Source organism: Euphorbia lathyris, chromosome 2 (genome assembly GCF_963576675.1).
Source record: "Euphorbia lathyris chromosome 2, ddEupLath1.1, whole genome shotgun sequence".
In the NCBI taxonomy this organism is placed as follows: Eukaryota; Viridiplantae; Streptophyta; class Magnoliopsida; order Malpighiales; family Euphorbiaceae; genus Euphorbia; species Euphorbia lathyris.
Window position 1 is genome coordinate 19,312,178 of NC_088911.1, and position 22,324 is coordinate 19,334,501.

Genomic DNA, 22,324 nt, shown 5'->3' on the forward strand with positions numbered 1-22,324 from the left:
TATCATCAAATTGATCAAGCTCGTAGAAAGATCATTAAGTCATTCCTAAAAAAATACTATAAAATCGATTATAAGTGTGTTTCTCGTCGTTATACTAAAAAAGTTTCAAGCACTGTCTACCATTGCTCTATCACGATTTTATGATATTGAACATAGAGATTCAACTTCTTTTATGTACTTCTGAATTGTAATTTTTTAATTATTTATGTCGATATGTATTATTTTTCCTATGAATGAAATAATTATCTTTCTTCTAAAAAAGAAGAAAGTTATAACATAATTAACTTTCAAAATATAAATTGAGGATCTAATTGATAATTTTAAAAAATAAGGATCTAATTGACTTTTTTCCGTATAAATTATGAAAAATATAAACCTTTATTATTTTACTGCCTCTATTTCAAAATAAATAATAATTGTTATATTTGACCAAATTACACGTACTAAGAAATGATTGATTTTTTTAAAAGAAATAATTAACTTACATCAGTGCAAGTAGGATTGTCTCATCCAACTAGTATGGTTTCCTTAAAGGTAGAAGCATTCATCAGTGCATTGCCTTAACTTCTAAGGGAGTTAATATGCTTGACAGAAAACGTTTTGATGGACACATGACCTTAAAAATTGATATTCGTAAGGCTTTTGATACTTTAGACTGGAACTTCATCTTGGTTGTGTTGGATTCCTTTGATTTTTCTCTCACTTTCAGGGATTGGATCCTAAATATTCTGGCATCTGCTCGTATTTCTGTGATGATTAATGGTTCTCCAAAGGGTTACTTTTCTTATTCTATAGGGGTTAGACAATGGGACCCACTCTCTCCTCTTCTGTTTGACATTGTTGAGGATTTTCTCTCTCGTTGGCTTGCTAAGATGGTGAGGGATGGTACTTATTCTCTTATGTATTATTCTCGAGGAAATTCTTTTTGCTCTCATCTTCTTTTTGCTGATGACATGCTCATTTTTGGGGAGGCATCCTTGAGCAACTTGCATGCACTCAAGGATTTCTTCATGCTATATGGACAGATCTTCGGTCAGCAGGTTAGTTGGGACAAATCTGGTGTCTTTTTGATTCTCAGGTGAGTCCTCCAAGGAGGGTTCATCTTGCTCACTGCCATGGCATCCGTTTGGAGTCTCTTCCTTTCAGTTACTTAGGAGTCCCTCTATTGAAATGAGCTCCAAGAGCTCATCATCTCAGCAGCCTTGCAGACAAATTTCTCTCTCAATTTAGCATGTGGAAATGTATCTCTCTCTCATTTGCGAACGTTTAACTCTAATTAAGTCTGCTATTACTGGATCTCTAGTTCACTCATTCTTGATCTATAAATGGCCAGTGGGATTGTTGAATAAGCTTAATAAAAGTGTTAGGAATTTCCTTTGGACGAGTTGTATTGATCAGAGGAAGCTAATCAAGGTTCCCTGGCAGACTTGTTGCAAAAGTTTGGAGGGTGGAGGTTTGGACAGTAAGGACTTTAGGATCTTTAACCAGGCTTTCTTGGGTAAGATGTGTTGGGAATTAATTCAAGGCACCAATCTAGCTATTTCTCTGATGAAGTATAGATTTCTGGCTATCTCTGGTTTGCCTAAAGCTACCATTGCTCCTTCCTCGATTTGGTCTTCTTGTAAGTTTGTTTATTCATCCATTTGGGACCAGACCTTTTGTTGGTTTGGCCAGTCTTCAACGCTCTATTTCTGGACAGATAGGTGGATCATTCCATCGGTGGTGGACAGATTGAGTCTTGATCATCAGGATAAGCGTTCTCGCTATAATTCTGTTGATGATTTTTTGGTAAATTCGGAGTGGCTTGACTTAGGTACTCTACCTTCGGTTGTTCAAGACCGTATTCGATCTATTCACCGGGGTAGAGATGATATTGATTTCTGTGTTTGGCAGCCCTCTACGAAGGGTATTTTCTCTGCCAAAGAGTACTATTCGGTTATCAGTCCTGATTCCTCCTCGGTGGACCGGTATAAATTTGTTTGGAATGCTCACACTCCCCCTTCTCGTTCCTTCACTTTATGGAGAGTTTTGCATGGCCGGGTTCCGACTCACAACCTCCTGCAGCGTCTAGAATTCTCCATTGCCTCTCGCTGTGCTCCTAACATTATTCCGGTCCATTGGCTTAAACCTCCTCCGGACTGGGTTAAAGTCAATGTAGACGGCTCTGCTTTTGGCACTCTTGGCGAGGTAGGAGCGGGAGGTATTTTTCCCAACTATCGAGGCTTTCCCAAAGGTTGTTTTGCTTTTTCTACCCCACCTTTGCTTATATGGATGAATTGAGAGCCGTTATTTTCGCAATTGAACTTGCTTGGAAGAAAAATTGGCATCAGCTTTGGGTTGAGTCAGACTCAATGTACGTAGTTAATCTGCTTAGACATCGTTTCATGGATGTTCCTTGGAGTATTCGATAAAAGTGGTTACATTGTCTCTGCATTTGCTCTAGGATGAACATTCTCTTTTCACACATCTTTAAGGAAGGAAATAGAGCTGCTGATGCATTAACAAAGTTTGGAGTCTCTTCCTCAGTGATCAATTTGTGGCGTTCAGCTCCTGCTTTTTGCCACATGTTTATCAATGATGATATTTGTAGTATTTCACACTTACGTTTTTCTTGAATTTTCCTATTTTTTCTCCTCCCCATTTTTTTGTTTGTTCTCCTTCCTATTCTCTTGTTTAAACACTCACTTTTTTCTTTTAGTAATATATTGCGGGTTTGACAGTTCTTGGACCATGGGTGCTCACCTCCGCCCAAGTTCTGTCTCGTCCCAATTTCTATAAAAAAATAAATTATATTTTAATGTTAATACAAATCAATCATCTTTTATATGGTATTTTCATTTAATTTTTATAAATTTAATGATTTAGTTAAAAGTAACAAATGATATTATCGGGGTAATATTTTAACGTATTAAATAGAAAAGACGGGCAAAAATTAATTGAAGAAAAAGAAAAAAGGAAAAAAAAGTTGGCATGGTGAGTGTAAAAAAACATTGACATAAATTAACTGGAATATTGTAAAAAAAAGAACTGGAAACCCACTGTAAACTTGTCGGTAAGAGAGAGAGAGACAGGGTCCATCTCGACTTTAATGAGAGCGCGTGGACTTTTTTTTGATCTATCTATCTATCCTCTCACCCCTTTGACATTTTAAACAAAGTCAACCCCCAAAATACCACTAACCGGTTTTCAATTGTCGAATTGCTACTTTCTATACCGTAGTAACAGACAAGACAAGCATTGAGAGAGATGCCAATACTTTCTCTCTCTATCTCTCTGCTTTCTTTAAGGGTTCATTTTTCTATATATTATTGTCTCTCTACTCATTCTTTCCCCTGAAATCTCTTTCTCTCTCTTAAAAGTCAGCGCCTTCTTTTGTCTCCTTCTCTCTCTAGGTACAGATTCACACACAGACTCAGACCACACCATGGATGATGATTGGGATCTTCAGGCGGTGGTTAGAGGTTGCTCCTCCGCCGTCTCTTCTAATAACACCGCTCCTTCCTCCACCGCCGCCGCCGTCTCCGATTACACCACTCCTCATCATCAGTCTTATTTGTTTTCCTTTTCCAGTGAAAAAAGTTGCTCTCTTTCTCTCTCCGATCCGTTTGAAAGAAGTAATAATGTTATCGGAGAGTTGGATGATCTTTACAAGCCGTTTTTCCCCAAATCGTATCAAAGTTCGTCGCAATCTACGCCGATTTCTACCTTTTCAGTTTCCAAGGAACAAAGGCCGAAGCAACCCAGGATTTGCAGTGCAAATTCTCATACTCCTCGATCTAAAAGAAGGAAGAATCAGCTGAAAAAGATATGTCAAGTTCCGGCGGAAGCCATTTCTTCCGATGTATGGGCTTGGAGAAAATACGGCCAGAAACCCATTAAGGGTTCTCCATATCCGAGGTAAACAGATCTTAGTATCTTACCCATCTTTTAATTTTGATTAATTTCGATTAAAGCTTCAAACTTTCATATAATTGTATGTTAAAATTCGGATTTTTGTGTTCATAGGGGTTATTACAGATGTAGTAGTTCAAAGGGGTGTTTGGCCCGGAAACAAGTGGAGAGAAACAGATCCGACCCGGGAATTTTCATAGTAACATACACCGGCGAACATAACCACCCAGCACCGACTCACCGGAACTCGCTCGCCGGAAGTACTCGTCAGAAAACCACTAGTACATCACAACCTTCTGAGTCTAACCAGCCGTCTCCGGCGAAACCCAGTTGTTCATCTCCGACGACTTCATTTGATGAGGAGATTTTACCTCAAAACACAGAAAGCAGAGAGGAGAAAGATATTATGGAAGATGAAGAAGAAGATGAGTTTGGTGTGTTTTCAAATATGGCTGTGAGTGATGATTTCTTTGCCGGTTTAGAAGAATTAACTGCTCCGGCCACCGTAGATTGCTTTGCTGATCATTTTCCGGCTAATTTTGGGCTTCCTTCGCTAGCTAACAGTGCTGCTACTGCGGCCAGTAGCATCTGATCAATCCGCCGGAATATATATAATTTCTTTTTTTCTTTCTAATTTGTATACAATTTGATGATTTTAGTTGTAGAATCTTTTGAAGGCAGTGGAGTTGCTGATTAACTAAAAGGATTAGTAATTTTTTTTTTTTTCTGATTGATTCAATTTAATTGATTGAATTCTCATTGTTTGATGAAATTTGGTTGAGATAAGCTTTTGATTTAAGGGTAGAACGGAATTGATTTTATTTTTTTTTAATTTTTTGATATGAAATCTGGAATCTTGATGTACTTGTTATGGCAGAAATGGTTATAGTTAGAGAAATGGGGGAATCAGATCCTGATAAATGGAAGTTTGTATTTATTTTAAATTTGGAGAAGATAATGAGACAATAACAAGGCATATTCTCAGCAGACGGATAGAGCAGAGTAAGGCCACAAATAATAAGTGTCCTTAAGATATTAGGAACTAATATACATCAATGGAATTAATAATGGCTTCAAATTAAGGTTAAATAGAATTTTAGGTATCAATCATTTTTTTTGGTCCGATTTTTCGGTTCGAAACTCGTTAGACAACTTTTATGTACTGATTAAAGCTTTTTACGTATGTTGGGATTTGAATTTGAGATCAATAACTTAAATGACTCGAAACCCTTAATCATTCAAATCAACCTTAATTGGTTATTTATCAATAATTTAGTCTTTTTATTTTGTAAGAAATAATATAGTATTAAAGTTGTCCATATTTGACACATTAGCTAAATTGAATTTTAGATACCATTTCAGTCTTTACGTTTTCAATATTTAACAAATTAATCAAAATACAATCAATTTTTATATCTAAAATTTAAAGTAATTTATCAAATAATGTCTATTTGAGAGCTGTATTGATCATAATTACTAACTTTAGAAACCATTTTAACCATTAGTTCTCAAGGAAAATTAATTATGAAAAAGAAAAATGCAATCAATTTTTTTTCTTCATGTTTGTTTTTTAATATTAAAAATGAGAGTTTTATTTATTTGATTAGAAAATTATTGTTGCTATTTTATACGTGAAAAATAATATTTTTCAACGATAAAAATCTTTACCTTTTCAACTATAAACAACAAATAACAAATAATAACAATAAAGAGTAGATAAATAGATAGTAGATAAATGGGCCATTAACCATGTTAGGCTTGTTACAACTCAAGGGTTGAATTTTTGTTGCTATCAATTTGGAATAAGCTACAAAATTTAGTCTTAATTATGAGTCAACAAAAAGGCATATTTGTGGCCTTAATTATAATGTCTTAATTATGATGTGAAGTAATAAGACACATCAATGAATAAGGTTATGACATTGGCTTTGATACAAATACAACAAAATTATTTGCCTAGCCAAGTTGGCATATAATTGATCATGTTTAGTTTTGTTGCTATAAAATTTGGATAGACTAAAGATTTAACTTTAGAGTGATTAGGGAAAAATAGATTTAGACTCCACGTATGCGATGTATAGGGTCGGTCCTGATAATTTATAGACCATAGATAAAATAAGCAATAAAAACTCATTTAATAATAAAAAATTTATATATAACAAAATAGACCTTTTAATTTTTTTTATTAATGGGCTTTTAGAAAGAAATAGGTCATCCTATATGATTTTTTTTAATAACATCCTATATGATTTTATCATCATTTATATTAAAAAAATTAAATTTCATATATGTAGATATGAGGCTAAATTTTTTTTGGGTCCCCTCCAGTCCTAGGGCCGCCCCTGACAATGTAATATTATGAGTCTGTTTGGTTCACTTGTTTCTATTTACTGTGTTGCTGATAGCTAGTAAATATTAGATGACTTTTTTTTTTTTTGTTAAAATTAGTTGTTTCAAAATTTTACCGAACATTTTTTTATCTTATTTTTAGAATTAAAAGATAAAAAGCAGTTCCAAAAAATAGAAACAAATAGACACTAACTTTATATTGATGAAACAATTTTAGACTATTAATAGAAAATTGATTATAATATCAACCTAACTAGTTGCAGCACCTAAGCTTCACTAAACAATAGTACAATTATTTTATACCTAGAATCTAAATATTTTCTCGTGCTAAATTTATGCAATCATAGAACCAATTTAACGTGAAATTAACTTTTATTATATCTGATATTATTGGCGTAAAATTGCTTCATGTATAAAAAGGTTAGTGCTACTACGTAGTATTGCTAATTATAATAGTTACACAATAATTATAATAAAAAGGATAAGATACCAAAATAGGTCTAAAGTTTTTGAGGAAGTATCAATTTAGCCTTAACGTTCAAAATAATACCAATATAGGCTTAACGTTTAAAACACAAATTCAATTTAGACTTAACGTTTATAATATAGCATCAATTTAGGTCTCACGTACAAAATAACACCAATATAGACTTAACGTTTACAAAATAATACGAATTTAAGCTTAAAGTTTACAAAACATATCCAATTTAAGCTAAATGTCACAATTAAATTCACCATATTATATTCTTTTCCTATTAACTTTATATGTTAACTTTTTATTTAGTTATATTTTCTTATTTATTGTAATACAATTAATTAGTATTCTTATCCATTAAAACCTTATATTTGTTTTCATCAACCATTCCATGACTCTTAAATTCCATGGCTCATGTAATATATGCAAGCTAAAAGTAATTGAATATTTCGAAACTTTTAGTTTGCATATATTACATGAGCTATGAAATTTAGGGCCTGTTTAGTTCAGCTGTTAGCTAATAGCTGTTGCGGTTGCTGTTAGCTGTTTGCAGTTGCAGTAAGCTGTTTAGTTGTTGCTGTTAGCTGTTTTTTATTAGCTATTTAATTACTAGTGTTTGGTAAAATTATATTGAACTGTTGCTGTTCGGATTTAAAATGTCTAAAATGAACATGTTTTAAATTAATCAACGATGGAATTATAAAAGGAAAAATGTGAAAAAATGCTCATAACGTTCACAACTAGGAATAATTTTACTCTTAATGTCTAAAATGGTGCAATTTTATCCATAACGCTGGCAGCTAAGAGCAATTTTATCCATAATATTGGCAAGTTGGGTCGATTTCAGATATTATTAGAAAACATAGATATTTTATTTCTTATTATACACCAATTGCACATATCAGTGGTTCTAAAAAAAGAGAGTTCATATTTTTTTTTTCTGATTTAATAATGAAATTGAAAAATTAATATTTATAAATTCGATTAAATATTGTAATTTTTTTTTGTCCAACTCGTACAAAAGACAATATATTTTTTTATTTTCTTAAAAAAAAAATCACGTCTAATCATATGTGTGTGATCTGTTATTAACGATGATAAAATCGTGCACATGTGAAGTGTAGATGACAATATTCATGACCAAGAAGACAGTTTGATAAATTATTTCTCAAATTGACCCAACTTATCAATGTTATGGGTAAAATTGCTTTTGGCTGCCAAAATTAAAAGTATAATTGCACCATTTTAGACGTTACGGGTAAAATTGCTCCTAACTATAAATATTGGGGGTATTTTTGCACCTTATCCTATTATAAAATAAAAAATGTGTTACACAAATTAATAAAAATAATCTATAAAAAAATAAAAAAATTATTGAACGCAACAAAACCTTGTTTTTCCGGTAATTATATTGTAGAAATATAAATAATGTTAAAGAATAAATATATTTTGTGGAAATAAGAAGGATGATTCTGTCAATAACAACTAACTACAAACAGCTGTTTATGAAAAGCTCCAAATATGAGCTTTTCGTGAAACGCTCCAAAACGCTGCAGTTTCCAGAGAAATGCTAAACGCTGCGGTTAGATAAACCTAACCAAACACTGTATTTTCTGTGGTTTGGAGTGAAACGCTAAACGCTTTTCCGAAAAGCTGAAACAAACACCCACTTAGTAGTCATGGAATCATTGATAAAAAACAAATATAAGATCTTAAGGGGCAAGAATACTAATTAATTATATTATAGTAAATAAGAATATAGAATTAAATAAAAAAGTAACATATAAAGTTAATAGGGAAAGAATATAATATGATTAATTTAATTATGACGTTTAGCTTAAATTGGATATATTTTGTAAACGTTAAGCTTAAATTCGTATTATTTTGTAAACGTTAAGCCTATATTTGTGCTATTTTGTACGTGAGGCCTAAATTGATGCTATATTATAAACGTTAAGCCTAAATTGATATTATGTTGTAAACGTTAAGGGCCTGTTTGGTTCAGCTGTTAGCTAATAGTTGTTGCGGTTGCTGTAAGCTGTTAGCAGTTGCAGTAAGTTGTTAGTTGTTTGTTATTAGCTATTTAATTACTAGTGTTTGGTAAAATTATATTGAACTGTTGCTGTTCGGATTTAAAATGTCTAAAATGAACATGTTTTAAATTAATCAACGATGAAATTATAAAAGGAAAAATGCGAAAAAATGCTCATAACGTTTACAACTAGGAATAATTTTACTCTTAATGTCTAAAATGGTGTAATTTTACCCATAACGCTGGCAGCTAAGAGCAATTTTACTCCTAACATTGACAAGTTGGGTCGATGGTATCTCCAATTATAGCCCCTCTGGTTTATTTCTTATTATACACTAATTGCACATACAAATGGTTCTAAAAAAGAGATTTCATATTTTTTTGTGATTTAATAATAAAATTGAAAATTAATATTTATTAAATCGATGAAATATTGGAAATTTTTTTGTCCAACTCGTACAAAAGACAATATATTTTTTTTTATTTTCTTAAAAAAAAATTCACATCTAATCATATATATGTTTGTGATATGTAACTAACGATGATAAAATCGTACACATGTGAAGTGTAGATGACAATATTCATGACCAAGAAGATAGTTTGATAGATTATTTCTAAAATTGACCCAATTTGTCAATGTTATGGGTAAAATTGCTTTTGGCTGCCAAAATTAGGGGTATAATTGCACCATTTTAGACATTAAAGGTAAAATTGTACCTAGCTATAAATGTTGGGAGTATTTTTGCACCTTATTCTATTATAAAATAAAAAATGTGTTACACAAATTAAGAAAAATAATCTATATAAAAAATAAAAAATTTATTGAACGCAACAAAACCTTGTTTTTCCGGTAATTATGTTGTAGAAATATAAATAATGTTAAAGAACAAACATATTTTGTGGAAATAAGAGAAGGATAATTCTATCAATAACAACTAACTACAAACAGCTGTTTATGAAAAGCTCCAAATAGGAGCTTTTCGTAAAACGCTCCAAAACGCTGCAGTTTCCAGAGAAAATGCTAAACACTGCGGTTATATAAACCTAACCAAACGCTATATTTCTTGCGGTTTGGAGTGAAACGCTAAACGCTCCTCTGAAAAGCTGAAACAAACACCCACTAAGCCTATATTGGTGCTATTTTGAACGTTAAGCCTAAATTGGTACTTCCCCAAAAACCTTAAGCCTATTTTGATACCTTATCCCTAATAAAAACTCACAATCAAAATAAAAAATATAGTTTCTTTTATAAATATCATTTTTTTTCTATCATTTCAAATAAAATTTGAAGGGTGATTGAGAGTGATATGAGTTTATTGGAGATTGGAGAAAATATGGTAGTGGATAGGACAGAATGGAGGGAGATAATTTGTGTCGCTGACACGACTTGATTTCACGATTTTATATAATGATTCATTTTAACCGACCCCCGAATCATTTTGGGACTAAAGCTTTGTTGTTGTTGTAGTATTCCATATAAAATTTAAAGAGGAATTACAATGATAGCAAAAGATTAAAAAAAGAAAGGGCGAAATGTTATAAATATGAAATTAAAAATGAGGTGTTGGTCGGGAAGAATTTGGAAATAGTGAAAAGATGGAAATAGAAGAGGGATCCAAAGAAAGTTTTGAAGGAGTTTATTAAATACTTAAAGTAGCATAGCTCAATAAATAGTTGGGGACATATAAGCTGTACAGGACTCCGAGTCCTAGACAGTCCATTTCGAAAAGGTCTGTCTGGAACTTAGAGACCCGGGCCGGGACTAAGTCCCCGACGCAGCATTCAGACGGTCAAACATCCGAAATGCCCTTTAACTACCCTAAAATTGCAAATTGTTTTAAAACATTTCATTTCTTATAAATACTTTCTCTAATTACCATAATAAACAAATTATTAACCCGTTTGGGAATCCCTGTGGTATGGGGATAAAGGTCCGTCATCGTCCCATCCATGTCTATGTGGAATTTTTTCCCAATCCCCCACCCCTTAAGGAAAATAAATGGGAATCCCCACATCGGGGATGATAATTCCTGCCCCATTTCCACCCCTGTTTGCAAAGCATAAATCAAAAATTCAAATTGTCTTTAGCGTTTTGATTTTCTGCAGCATCAATGCATATGCATGAATTCACATAGATTCTCCAAAACAACTTCTGGTTGAAGATAAACAACAGCCATAATGAGGAGCGAAGAAGTGTCCGGCTCTTCTTAACACATTCAACTTATAACATAAGCTTCAAATAATCAATTTTTCCCATTTGCCAAAACTACTCTCTGTAGAAAAAGGCTGAAACATCTCATCCTTCAAGAAAATTCTTTAACCTCTCAGTTTCACCAGCATCAGAAAGCCATTCTGTGAGTACCTCCAAGGTAATGTAATCAGGATTACAACCCTGCTCTCTCATCCTAACCATTAAATCAAAGGCTTGCTCCAGCAATTTCCGCTCCCGAAGAACTTTGAATATAGAATTAAATGTTATACTACTTGGCTTCACATCTTTAACTATCATATCATCTAACAAGGAAACAGCTTGTTCTACACTATCATTCTTGCAGAAAGAATCTATCAAGATATTGTATATTTCAGTATTTGGTGTTACCTTTGAAGCAGCAGCATTCATGTTTTTGAAAATGTTCATTGCTTCATCAATCTTTCCTTTTAAGCAAAAGGCATGAATCACCGTTCCGTACGTGAAAACTGTTGGTGCTATATCGTCCTTGACCATCCTTTTCATCAACCTGAGAACCATTCTGAGATGTCCGCATTTTCCGAAGTAAGAAATCAGAGTGTTATATGTGATGCAATCAGGCTCCACTTTGGCTTCCTCCATGTCCTCCAGCAACTTATAGGCTTCATCTATCTTGTTCCTGTTACAGAATGCACTAATCAAAACATTGTAGCATATAATGTCGGGGAAGAAACCGTCTTCTTTCATCTTCGACAGGACAACCATGGCATCATCCATCTTTCCAGCTTTACACAAACCATTGATTAAGTTATAATAAACCATTGCATCTACAGAGCAACCTTCCTTCATCATTTGTTGAATATACTCCATTGCCTTCCCAATATTGTTCACATTACCATAAGCATGGATCAGAGACGTATAAGCAAAAGCACAGGATTTGAAACCTTTCGCTTGCATCTGCTCCAAAAACTCAGCTGCGCTGCTCGTTCTTCCGTTTCTGCACATACCATCAACTAAAGTATTAACAGTAATTTCATTTAGTACAACCCCTTCTTCTTTCATCTCGTCGAACAGCTCCAAACCACGTTCTATCTCGCCCACTTTACAAAAACCGTCGATCAAGCAATTGTAGGTCACAGTATTAGGAGCACATCCCTTATGCAACTTCATCCTTTCCATCAAACCCAGACCTTCTTCTTGCCTCCCAACTTTACATAGACCATCAATCAATGTGTTAAAAATAATCACATCTGACTCAACTAGAGCTCCATTCATAGTTTCCAATATCTCCAGAGCACCATCGATTTTCCTAATCCTACACAATTGCTTAATAATGATTCCATAAGTAATAACATTTGGCTGGATACCCATTTGCTTCATTTTTGCCATTAGTTTATTCATTCCATCAAGGTTCCCCTGTCTACCTAATCCTGTCAATAATGCATTGCAAGAAGCTGTAGCAACAATAGCCCCCTTGTTCATCAATTCAAGCAAAAGACTAGAAGCTATATTTCCATTCCTATTTCGACTCAAAGCTGAAATCATCTGAGTTAGCCAAATTGAATTAGGAAAAACACCATAATCACCCAATTTCAAGACCAATTCAACAACCTTCGCGTCAAGTATGATCTTCCCTGTTGTTCTGCTCTTTATCAACCAAGAGAAGATAATACCTCCAGTAACATCATTTGGATGAAAATCACAATTTGGTTGAAACATTTCGTCGAGCACCTTCAGTGCATCATCGACACGTCCAGCTTTCAACAGAAAAGGTAATAAAATATTGCAAATACGAGTGTTTTTAACAGAACCCTCAAGTTCGTTGAACAAAATAAACGACTCCTCCACCATACCGCTCTTTCGAAACAGGCATAGAAGAGTAGCGGCGGAATCCGCAGTAAGTGGAACATTCCACTCTTTTGACGCCTTATAAAGCTCATAGAGATCAGCAGGCGAGCCAAGTTCACGGATTCCGAGGTCGATGATGGCCTGTAAAATGAATGAGAGATACTCAATGTCTGGTGCCGGAGAATGTTCCCGGAGGTATTTTAGGAATTTGATGGCTTGAGAATGGGAAGGCAAACGACGGGAGATCTGGAAAAAAAGATGAGGAGAATGCGGGGGATCGGAGAAGAGGAGGTGATTGATTTGAGTAGTGTTCCATTCATTATCTGGAATTTGAAGGAGTTGCAGGGCTTGATTTATGATTGAGTCGTTAAATTGATCTGATGGTCGTTGTGGTTCGGCGGAGAGGTGCCGGAGATGGAGAAAGGATCTGCAAGTGTAGGATTGTAAGATGCGTAGTAGCTTTAGCTGCTTAGATGTCGACAGTCTTATGCTCATCTTTGTAACATCAAGTAACTCCGAGGTTTTCTAGTGTTTTGGAGTTTTGAGGGTTTCATTCATCTGCTGAATCTTTTCAAAGTCTTGCTCTGCCCAATTTATACCTTCCCTAAATCCTAATACACCCAAAACTATTTTAAGGGTTGTTTTTGTAATCCTAATCTTATCCATACATAGTAGTTTTAAGGGTTGTTTTTGTAATATTGGGAAATGTGTGTTCTAATGACTCCATATTGTTGTCATCTGATTGGTCCTTAGACCCTCAAACTGTTATGACGTCAAGTGGCGCGTCTGCCATATGGCAAAGGTCCTTTTTGTAACCACCTTACATGATCCGAGAACCCCCTTTCTTCGTTGTACTGATTCTGAGTCGAATGGTGAATATTGATCCACGTGGCCCTGCTATATGACAAACGTCCTTTTTGCAACTGCCTCATATGATCCAAAGGCTCTCATTCCTCCATCATACTGATTATAGGACGAACGGTGGAAATTGACCCACATGGGCGGATGGTACTATAAGCACCTTCGGGGGATATTCTGCAGCTTGGATCATATGATCCTTATGAGTCAACTGAATCGTAAGGATAATATCGATCCACATGTCAAGGACGCTCTCTAGGAATTTCATAGAGAATATTTCTTAGAGTATCAGATGTCCCTCCCTCGGTACGTATCCAAGTCCTTTAGGGTTCGGTTTTCACTCCTTGCGAGGCTCGAAGAATTTTTAACAATGAACTTGGAAAAACGGCAAGATTGAATATTTGAAAAGGTAAACGCGGTCATTTTTGTTCCTCTTTAATGGTTTGATGAATCGTGTGAAGGCACCCTATCATGCTTTTTCCATTTGCACACGCAACACCAAGTGTTGGTTAATATATTTCTCCCTCCTCTTGAGTTTGGCTGAAATTCTTCGAGCCTTGAACCCTATCATTAATCTCATTTAATTAGGATCCTTGTAGCGTCGTCATTTTAATTGCCTAGAACTGTTTATAAATACTTGCCTTCAACATTTTCGTACATTGATACTCTCTGAATTGTTTGTGCTCTCCTCGTTTCCAGCTATCTCTGTAAGTATATCCAAATTTCTCTTTCTTCTTTTATCAATGGCCCTTAAAAATATTGATTCGTTTAACCAACGACTTGAAAAAATCGGAACGATGTTCTAAAAATTCCCACCTAGGCACTTAGGCCGATTTTTAGAACACCGGTAGTATAATTAGTGTATAAAATATGTAATGAGATAGTTAAATAATTTATCAAATTTTCTCATTAAACTAGAGGTAAACAAAAAATGATAGTAAATTTTGATAATTTATAAGACTCCAAAAACAAACAAAATTTTGCACTTTGACATCGGTTTTAGATTGCATAAAGAAATGGAGCACACATTAATAAACTGCAAAACAATTGGCCCGATGCAATATCTAAAATCATAAAATTATATAATGAAACTTGTATAATTATTACTAACTAGTAAAAAATTCGTGCGATGCACGGGATACAAATTTTTTATATATAATTTAGATTATAAATAAATTGACATATATTATTTTTGAGTAATTTTATATTATGCTATAAAAAAAATTTATACTATGTATATTTGAAATTAATATATATTTTTATTGATAATTCAAATCAAATTAAATCAAATTTGAAAATAAAAATTTGATTAATTTTTTTATAAAATTTTAATTAAAGGTGAATGCTTTATTTTTTTTACAAAATTTAATGATTTGTACTTTTTAGTAATTTTAATATATTTTTAAATTTTTTTCTAACTGGAATTCTGTGAAACAATGATAATAAAATAAGAGATTAATTAAGAAATATATTACAATATAATGAAAAACAAAAATTGAATTAAACTACGATTAAAAATAAATATTTTATCTATGATACAAAAGAATTACAAAACATATGTTGAATGGAAGCAACATCAATATATTATGCTATAAATTATTACAAACAATACTGATCTAATGGTACACATGAAGACTTTATCAATTCAATATGTTACATATATATATATTTAGCATTTTTCTTAAAAAATTTCAATTACATATAAAAAAAATTCATAAATCCATGAATTTAAAATAAGTATGTCTTTCTTTTTAAATTTTATTTAGTTTATATAGTAGTTTGGAGGTTTAAATATTGTGTTAATTATTACAATAAAAAATTAAATGTGTTATAAATTTTTTTTAGTTATATTGATTTTAATACTATTTTGGCTGGCAATTAGCACGCAATTGTATCCCAACGCGAGTGAATCTTCAATTTCGTGGGGTACATGTATGTAGTACTTGTGTGATATGTAACGAACCTTGGGATGACATCTTTTTATTGAATGTGCAGGAGCTAGAAGAGTGTGGCAGACGGTGGGACTTCTGGATCGAATTAATGCGGAGGCGGCGCTGGCTGAGAACCTAACATCATGGTTTCATAATATGATTAGAGCAGCACCGGAACAAATTATGAAAACATTTTTTATGTACCTCTAGAGTTTATGGAAGGCTAGAAATACCCGTCTTTGGCAGTATGAGATTCGCACAACAGATCAAATAGTGGCTCATGCTTGCACTGTACTTAATGATTGGTCAGAAGCAAATGCCTTGAGGAATTGGACTGGTACTGGAGAACAGCAGATCAGAAATACAGTAGTAGGAAATAGTTCATCTGCTGGTTGCATGGCTTGGCACCCACCATCAGAAGGATTTCTCTTGTGTTGTGTTGATGCCGCAGGTTTTAATGCTGATAGTCGTGCATGGATGGGAGCAACATGTACGAGATGCAAATGGGCAGTTTGTAATGGGGAGATGTGCAAGTCTGTTATGTTGTCTAACAACTTGAGAATGTGAGGCCGAAGCTCTATTACAGGCTATGCAACGGCTAGAAGCTGATGGAATAAGGAATGTGGTTTTTGAATCTGATGCTAAACAAGTGATTGAAGCAATAAATTCTAGTTCTGTTGATGATTCTGAATTTGGGGATAGAATTATTAAAATACGATCGATTCTAACATCAAAGGACTCTTACTCACTCAAATGGATACGACGGCAAGCGAATGGGATGACACACGTGTTAACACAGTCTTCTCATTTATCCACTTGCCCTTCTTTTTTTAATTTATTACCGAGTTATATTTCTGATTCATTGTTACAATTTTGCCATAATTTGGCTCATTAATTCATTGTTCTTTTGATTTAAAAAAAATACTATTTACTAAAGTTAATGAATGAAATTTGAATGGATCCTTACATATTTTTTATCGTTATATAATTTGTTTTTGTTAGGATATTTTGTAAGTTAATTTATTATATCTATTAAATATAAATATAATTTTTTTCAATTATATTGGTTTTAATGCTATTTATTAAAGTTAAATGAATGAAATTTGAATGGATCCTTACATATTTTTTTTGTCAATGTGTTATAATTTTTTTTTCCAGTTATATTGATTATAATGATATTTATTAAAGTTAAATAAAGAGAATTTGAATGAATCCTTACATATTTTTTGTCATTATATATATTTTTTCCAGTAATATTGGTTTTAATGTTATTTATTAAAGTTAAATGAATGAAATTTGAATGGATCCTTATATATATTTTGGACATAGGTTAATTAGTGACTTTTCGATTTTCTTTGCTTTGTGTTTTAACTAATGGGCTAGTAATCGACAATAAATAATATTTTAATATAATATTCATGATATAGAGATAATAAAAGTTCATTAACTCAGTTATTCTTTTTGCTCCTATGGTGCCAACTAATCCAAAAAGCCTATAAAACATTTTTTGTAAATTCTCGCTGCTTACGCTATTATATATAGTATAGATATAGATATAAAAAAAATAAACAGTACACATAAAAAATAAACAACAAAAATTATTTTTATTTACCTTTCATTTTGAGTTCATATCTAGCATAATTCAAATTGTTTCAAAAATAAACATCTCATCAAATGTATTGGACGCTTATAATCTCTTAATCTAGAGGATTAGATAAAAAAAAAATTTAACTTCTTGATAATAATAATAATGTAAAATCGATAACTAACAATGAGAAAGAAACTTACAATGATAATTATGACCAAACATGATTTATAATTGAAATAAATTTCATTGTGAGTATAATGTTTCAATACCTCTTTAATTATTTTCTTCAATATATCTCTAACTTCAATGAACAACTATTGCGTGAAACTTTATATATATTCGTACCAAAATGCATAAAAATAAAAAATTCAATTCATATGAGTTAGATAAACCCAAATTAAAAAAATCAGTGGACTTCACCATGTTTTGAATTTGAAAAATTGATCTATCTCCATTAAACCTAATAATCAAGTTCATGTAAAGCCGAAATCCAAATTTTAGTTAGAGTTAACAATTCAAACGATCACACCTAGCAAAATATACTAAAAAAAATGAAAAAATATATAAAATCTTTATTTTAGTTATTTTGAAAAAAAAAACAAATAAAAAAACATAAATAAGGTAGCGAGATGTGTGAAACAGCACAATTGAGAATAAAATAACTACCACATATGAAAAAAATCGAATAATTACCTTGGAAAACATAACGATTTCCTGTAATTTTTTATTCTTTTGTTTTTTCCGATTTCAGTTGTCCATGCCTCTTTTATTTCAATCAAATTTCTTCAATTAGAGATATCAAAGTCTAAATTCTGACAATTCTTGAAGAAAATGGTATTAATATAATTTATTAATCAAACTCGCTCCTAAATAAATCTGAATCACTTAATGAAGTAAGAACAAAATCATAAGATTATATTATTTGAAGTAAAAACAAAATTATAAGATTAAGAAGAAAACTAATACACAATCAAAATTAAAGGTCGATGAGGACTTTGATTTTCGGTGGCCAATGAATATGAATATTATCTATCATGCTTTATATATAGGTTTATTTATGATTTTTGGATTTCCTTCATTTTGTGTTTTTTCATCTTCCTGTAACTCTTACTTTCTTTTATTACTTTAATTGATGAGCTATTAATTGACAATAAATAATTTATTAATATAGTACTTATATAGAGATAATTAGAATTCATTAACTCATTTATTTTCTTTGCTCCTACGGTGCCAACTAAGCTAAAAAGCCTTTAAAACACTTCTTGTAAATTCTCTCATATAGATATAGACTAGCTCGCCACCCGTGCTTTGCATGGTATGTTTATTTTTATTTTCTTATGAAACTCATATATTTATCAATTAGTCTATTTAAAAGTATTATTTTAGAAAAATAAAGCTAAACTTTCTATTAATCTAAATTTGTTTAGATTTTATTATTTGATATTTTAAAATAGAAACTCGTAAGTACTTAATTTTTTTGGATATATAAGATAAAAACTAAAATTTACCAATAAATCTTAAAATGATATTTTCAAATTTAAATATCAAATAATTACTTTTTTGAATGGCTTACAATTAATCTAATGTTTTAGAATAACAACTATTTTGTTTTTAACTCTTAATTAGTATATTTTATTTTTTTCATGTCTTAACCTATTTTTATGATGGTACCATTAGATAAAGCATTCGAAAAGATTGAATTTTTGGGCTGTTGATTAGCTTTTGGAAATCTATTTCTATGATGGTACCATTAGATAATGGCATATAAAAATAACATGATTGTATAAAGAGATTGTAGAAGCCATGCATGCAAGCATAATTGATCACTGATTCAACATTCCTAAACTCAATGTTCTAAAATCGCTTGAAAACGCAACTCAATAATAAAAGATAAAGTTATATTATATGAATGTGGTTTAGGATTTGACAGCTTACGGAAAGGGATAAGGTGCAAAAATGCCCCTAACGTTATCGGTCAGAAGCAATATTACCCCTACGTTAAAAATGGTACAATTATAGGCCTAACATTGATAAAATAGTCCAATTTCAGACACTCAGTTAAATGTTCTGTTATCTCTTGTCCTATATGCTATCTCAGTTCAATTTACAAATAAGGACTGTCTAACTTCAAAACCAGAAACCAGAATCTGCAAGAACTGTATCGTAGTCGACTTTCTCCATTGAGTGAACTTCGCACTATGACAATCCGACCTCGACTATAATTATTAATATTTATTTGAAATCCCTACAAAATAGGAGAAAGGCAAGAATCATCAAATTTTCCATGGCACTCTGCTAGAAAAAAGCAGATAACCAAAGAAATAAAAACCCAGAATTTTCACCTAAAGCAAGAGGCGATGAAAGCACATACCAACACTAACGGATTTTGTGATTCTGTTGTGGTAAAGTCAAACGAAATTGAAGTGAAATCGATAATTTTGAGATTCAAAACATAAGTGAAATTGAAGCAAAGGCTTAGGGATTTCATTTTACTGAACCTGGCGATGGAAATGAGAAGATAATGACGATGGAAATGCATGAGAAGATAATGGTTAGAGATTAGAGATGAGATTTGAGGATTAGAGATGAGATTTAGTGGGTATTTTTTGTTTCCAGTAGAATACACTTAACGTAGGAGATAACGGAATAGTTAACTCAGAAAAAATTTCTGTTAGTAAATTCTAAAATTGAACTACCTTGTCAACTTTAGACCTTTAATTGTACTGTATTTAACGTTAAGGGTAATATTGCTCATGGCTGACAACGTTAGGGGCAATTTTTCACCTTATCCCTTACAGAAATAAACTATCAACTGATATATTTTTCACAATTTAAAAATTGACAGATCCTTAGTTCTTCCAATTAGTAACATGTAGCATACATTTTTCACATACTACTTTTCTTTTTATCATCTTTTCAATATTGTGGCATGGAAGTGTAAAGGAAATCAGTTGATTGAAACCATTACATATCCCTCAGCAATGATGGAAACTGGAAACATAACCCAAAATTGAATTCTAAACTAAAGAAACCAGCAGATATTTAAAAAAACAAAGCGGAAATAAGAACATACATAAGTTAAAAATAACTGGAATTAAAAAAGCCATATATGGTAATGAAATGTATCTCTATATACTTACCCCAAACATATAAGGAAATGATACCACGAAAACGTGTTTAATAAATCTATAACAGTTCTTAGGCAAAGAGACACACTGTTGCAAATTTAATTAATGGGACAAAAAACGGAAACATGAAAAAAATATGTGCGCCAAAAAAGAGATATCGATGAGAATAGCACAATTTAAAGCCACTACAATCTGTCAGCAAAAATGCTAAAGAGTTGCCAAACTGAGTTTTTGGGCTAAAATGGGAAACAGAGAAACCAAATGCTTGCAAAAGTGAGCAAAACCAAATGAAGCATATATAAGAAAGTAACAGCAAAAGCGCAAAAAAAAAAAAAAAAAAAAAAAAACTCACAGGTTAGTGTCATCATGTTCATCGATGTTGCACCTCTAGATACCAAGTCCTAAAGGAAATATGCTCAAAAGTATAAAGGAGATACTTAACAGAGCAATGCAACAGATAAAAAACAGAAATAGGAAAAAGAGATCGGAACCTAAAAGGCTGAAAGTATAAATCCAAAACAACTCCTAAAAGTCCATTGACGAAAACAGGAAATGTCCTTAAGGGTACACTTAGTTGTCTGTTGTCTGCTAATAATAAGTATTTAGTAGATTTAATACCTGTAGCAATTAGTTGTTTGCTAATAAGAAGCAAAATGTCAGTTATGTAGACCTGTTTGCTCCAAAATCATGAACTAAAACCAGGGCAGGACCACTGTTCCCAGAATATTGATAGTGAATCGAAGTTCCACATGATGTAACAGAAAGTATTAGTATCAAATATGTCCTATGAAAAAAACATCACGACAAACCGGCACCAATGTTAGGTTATCAGAAATAACTCAAAGCAGTGTATAACAAAAACTGTTACTATTAAAGAGTTCTGCTATTCTAGTTTAAAAGGAAAAAAATGTCACTTCCTAAATCTTATTAAGTTTAGGATTGGTATAGATCATAGAATTAGCTACACAAACAAATATCACAATTAGAGTTGTGGCTTCGAAAAATCTCAGCCTATAATTTGACACAGGACATCCAGATTTCCTTTCAATGCACCTGAAGAACAACCGATAAATGAGAATCAGTCTGCAGAAAACTTGCAAAAAGACACTGGAAGAGAAAAATAACTGAAAAGTAGTTCTAAAAAACTTGTGGAAACCAAATCATTAACGTTTTTTATACAACTCACAGTATACTACATACCTTTCCAATTTGGTTCATTCTAAGAAATACAGGGACCTTTATTCATACATCCATCTCTAAGTAGGACTTGCGCGCAACATCTGAAAGTATGAAAACAAATAAACTGTTCAAAGATGGATGTTTTGTTAATTTGACAACATCATTGCTCAAAATGTAACAAATTCACTGAAAGAAATCAAAGCAAACTTAAAGGGGAAAAAAACACTGATAATCAGAAGAAAGTTACAAACAACTTACCATACAAATGGAAAGGAAAGATGGGGTTAGAGAGGAGAAAAAAAGCCATTAATCAATCAATTTCTCAGCTAAAAACCCAAATTGAAGTTTCTACTTAGCATGACTATCACTCTCTTTCTACCTATGCAATTAGTTCGGATGATTTGCAGGTGCCCAGAAAATAAGAGATGATTATCTAATGAATTTCACAAAAAGATAGAAACAATAGCTTACATCCAGACTACAACACACACAAAATAAGTGCAATTCTGAAACCTTAACACCCAATTTGAGCCAATGATAATAGAGGGATTATCCAATTGCATGTTAAGATTTCATGAGTACAACTTGGAAAAGGAAAACATTGATTAAAGCAAGAAAATGAAAAGCAGAAAAGGAAAATAATAATCGCACCTGCGATAAGGTCTGAGGAGACATGAAAACGATTCAAATTAGAAAAGGAAATAGAAGAGAGAGAATTGCAATTAATGGAAAAGAAGGAATCCGTTTACACAAAACTTGCAAAATGAGGATGAAGAAAGAAATTGGAAGAGAAAGAGAACTGAAAGCAGCTGTCAAGAACGTGTGTGGAAACCGTTCATGTTTTTTACAAATATAAA

General features: G+C 32.3%; 2 protein-coding genes and 1 long non-coding RNA gene across 3 annotated transcripts; 1 reads left to right on the forward strand and 2 right to left on the reverse strand.

Moving 5' to 3' along the window:
* The first annotated feature begins 3,246 nt into the window (after nucleotides 1-3,246).
* On the forward strand, nucleotides 3,247-4,815 carry LOC136217102 (WRKY transcription factor 22). The gene is made up of 2 exons (XM_066003686.1): nucleotides 3,247-3,897; nucleotides 4,006-4,815. Exons 1-2 carry the CDS (start codon nucleotides 3,425-3,427, stop codon nucleotides 4,481-4,483), a joined length of 951 nt encoding a protein of 316 aa, XP_065859758.1. The 5' UTR covers nucleotides 3,247-3,424; the 3' UTR covers nucleotides 4,484-4,815.
* Nucleotides 4,816-10,825: 6,010 nt separating this feature from the next.
* On the reverse strand, nucleotides 10,826-13,377 carry LOC136217103 (pentatricopeptide repeat-containing protein At3g61520, mitochondrial). The gene has a single exon (XM_066003687.1). The coding sequence runs from the start codon at nucleotides 13,276-13,278 to the stop codon at nucleotides 11,044-11,046; it is 2,235 nt and encodes a 744-aa protein (XP_065859759.1). The 5' UTR covers nucleotides 13,279-13,377; the 3' UTR covers nucleotides 10,826-11,043.
* Nucleotides 13,378-19,077: 5,700 nt separating this feature from the next.
* LOC136220399 (uncharacterized) lies at nucleotides 19,078-22,283 on the reverse strand. The gene is made up of 4 exons (XR_010684517.1): nucleotides 22,119-22,283; nucleotides 21,489-21,568; nucleotides 20,907-21,341; nucleotides 19,078-19,405 (listed from the first exon to the last, which is right to left on the reverse strand). It is a non-coding gene; the product is annotated as an uncharacterized lncRNA (long non-coding RNA).
* Between the last annotated feature and the right edge of the window lie 41 nt (nucleotides 22,284-22,324).

Bases quoted from the DNA above. Each gene is read 5' to 3' on its own strand.
- LOC136217103 (XM_066003687.1), bottom strand. From the start codon at position 13,278: ATGAGCATAAGACTGTCGACATCTAAGCAGCTAAAGCTACTACGCATC.
- LOC136217102 (XM_066003686.1), top strand. From the start codon at position 3,425: ATGGATGATGATTGGGATCTTCAGGCGGTGGTTAGAGGTTGCTCCTCC. The intron at 3,898-4,005 runs GTAAACAGATCT...TTGTGTTCATAG, and splicing joins AAGGGTTCTCCATATCCGAG to GGGTTATTACAGATGTAGTA.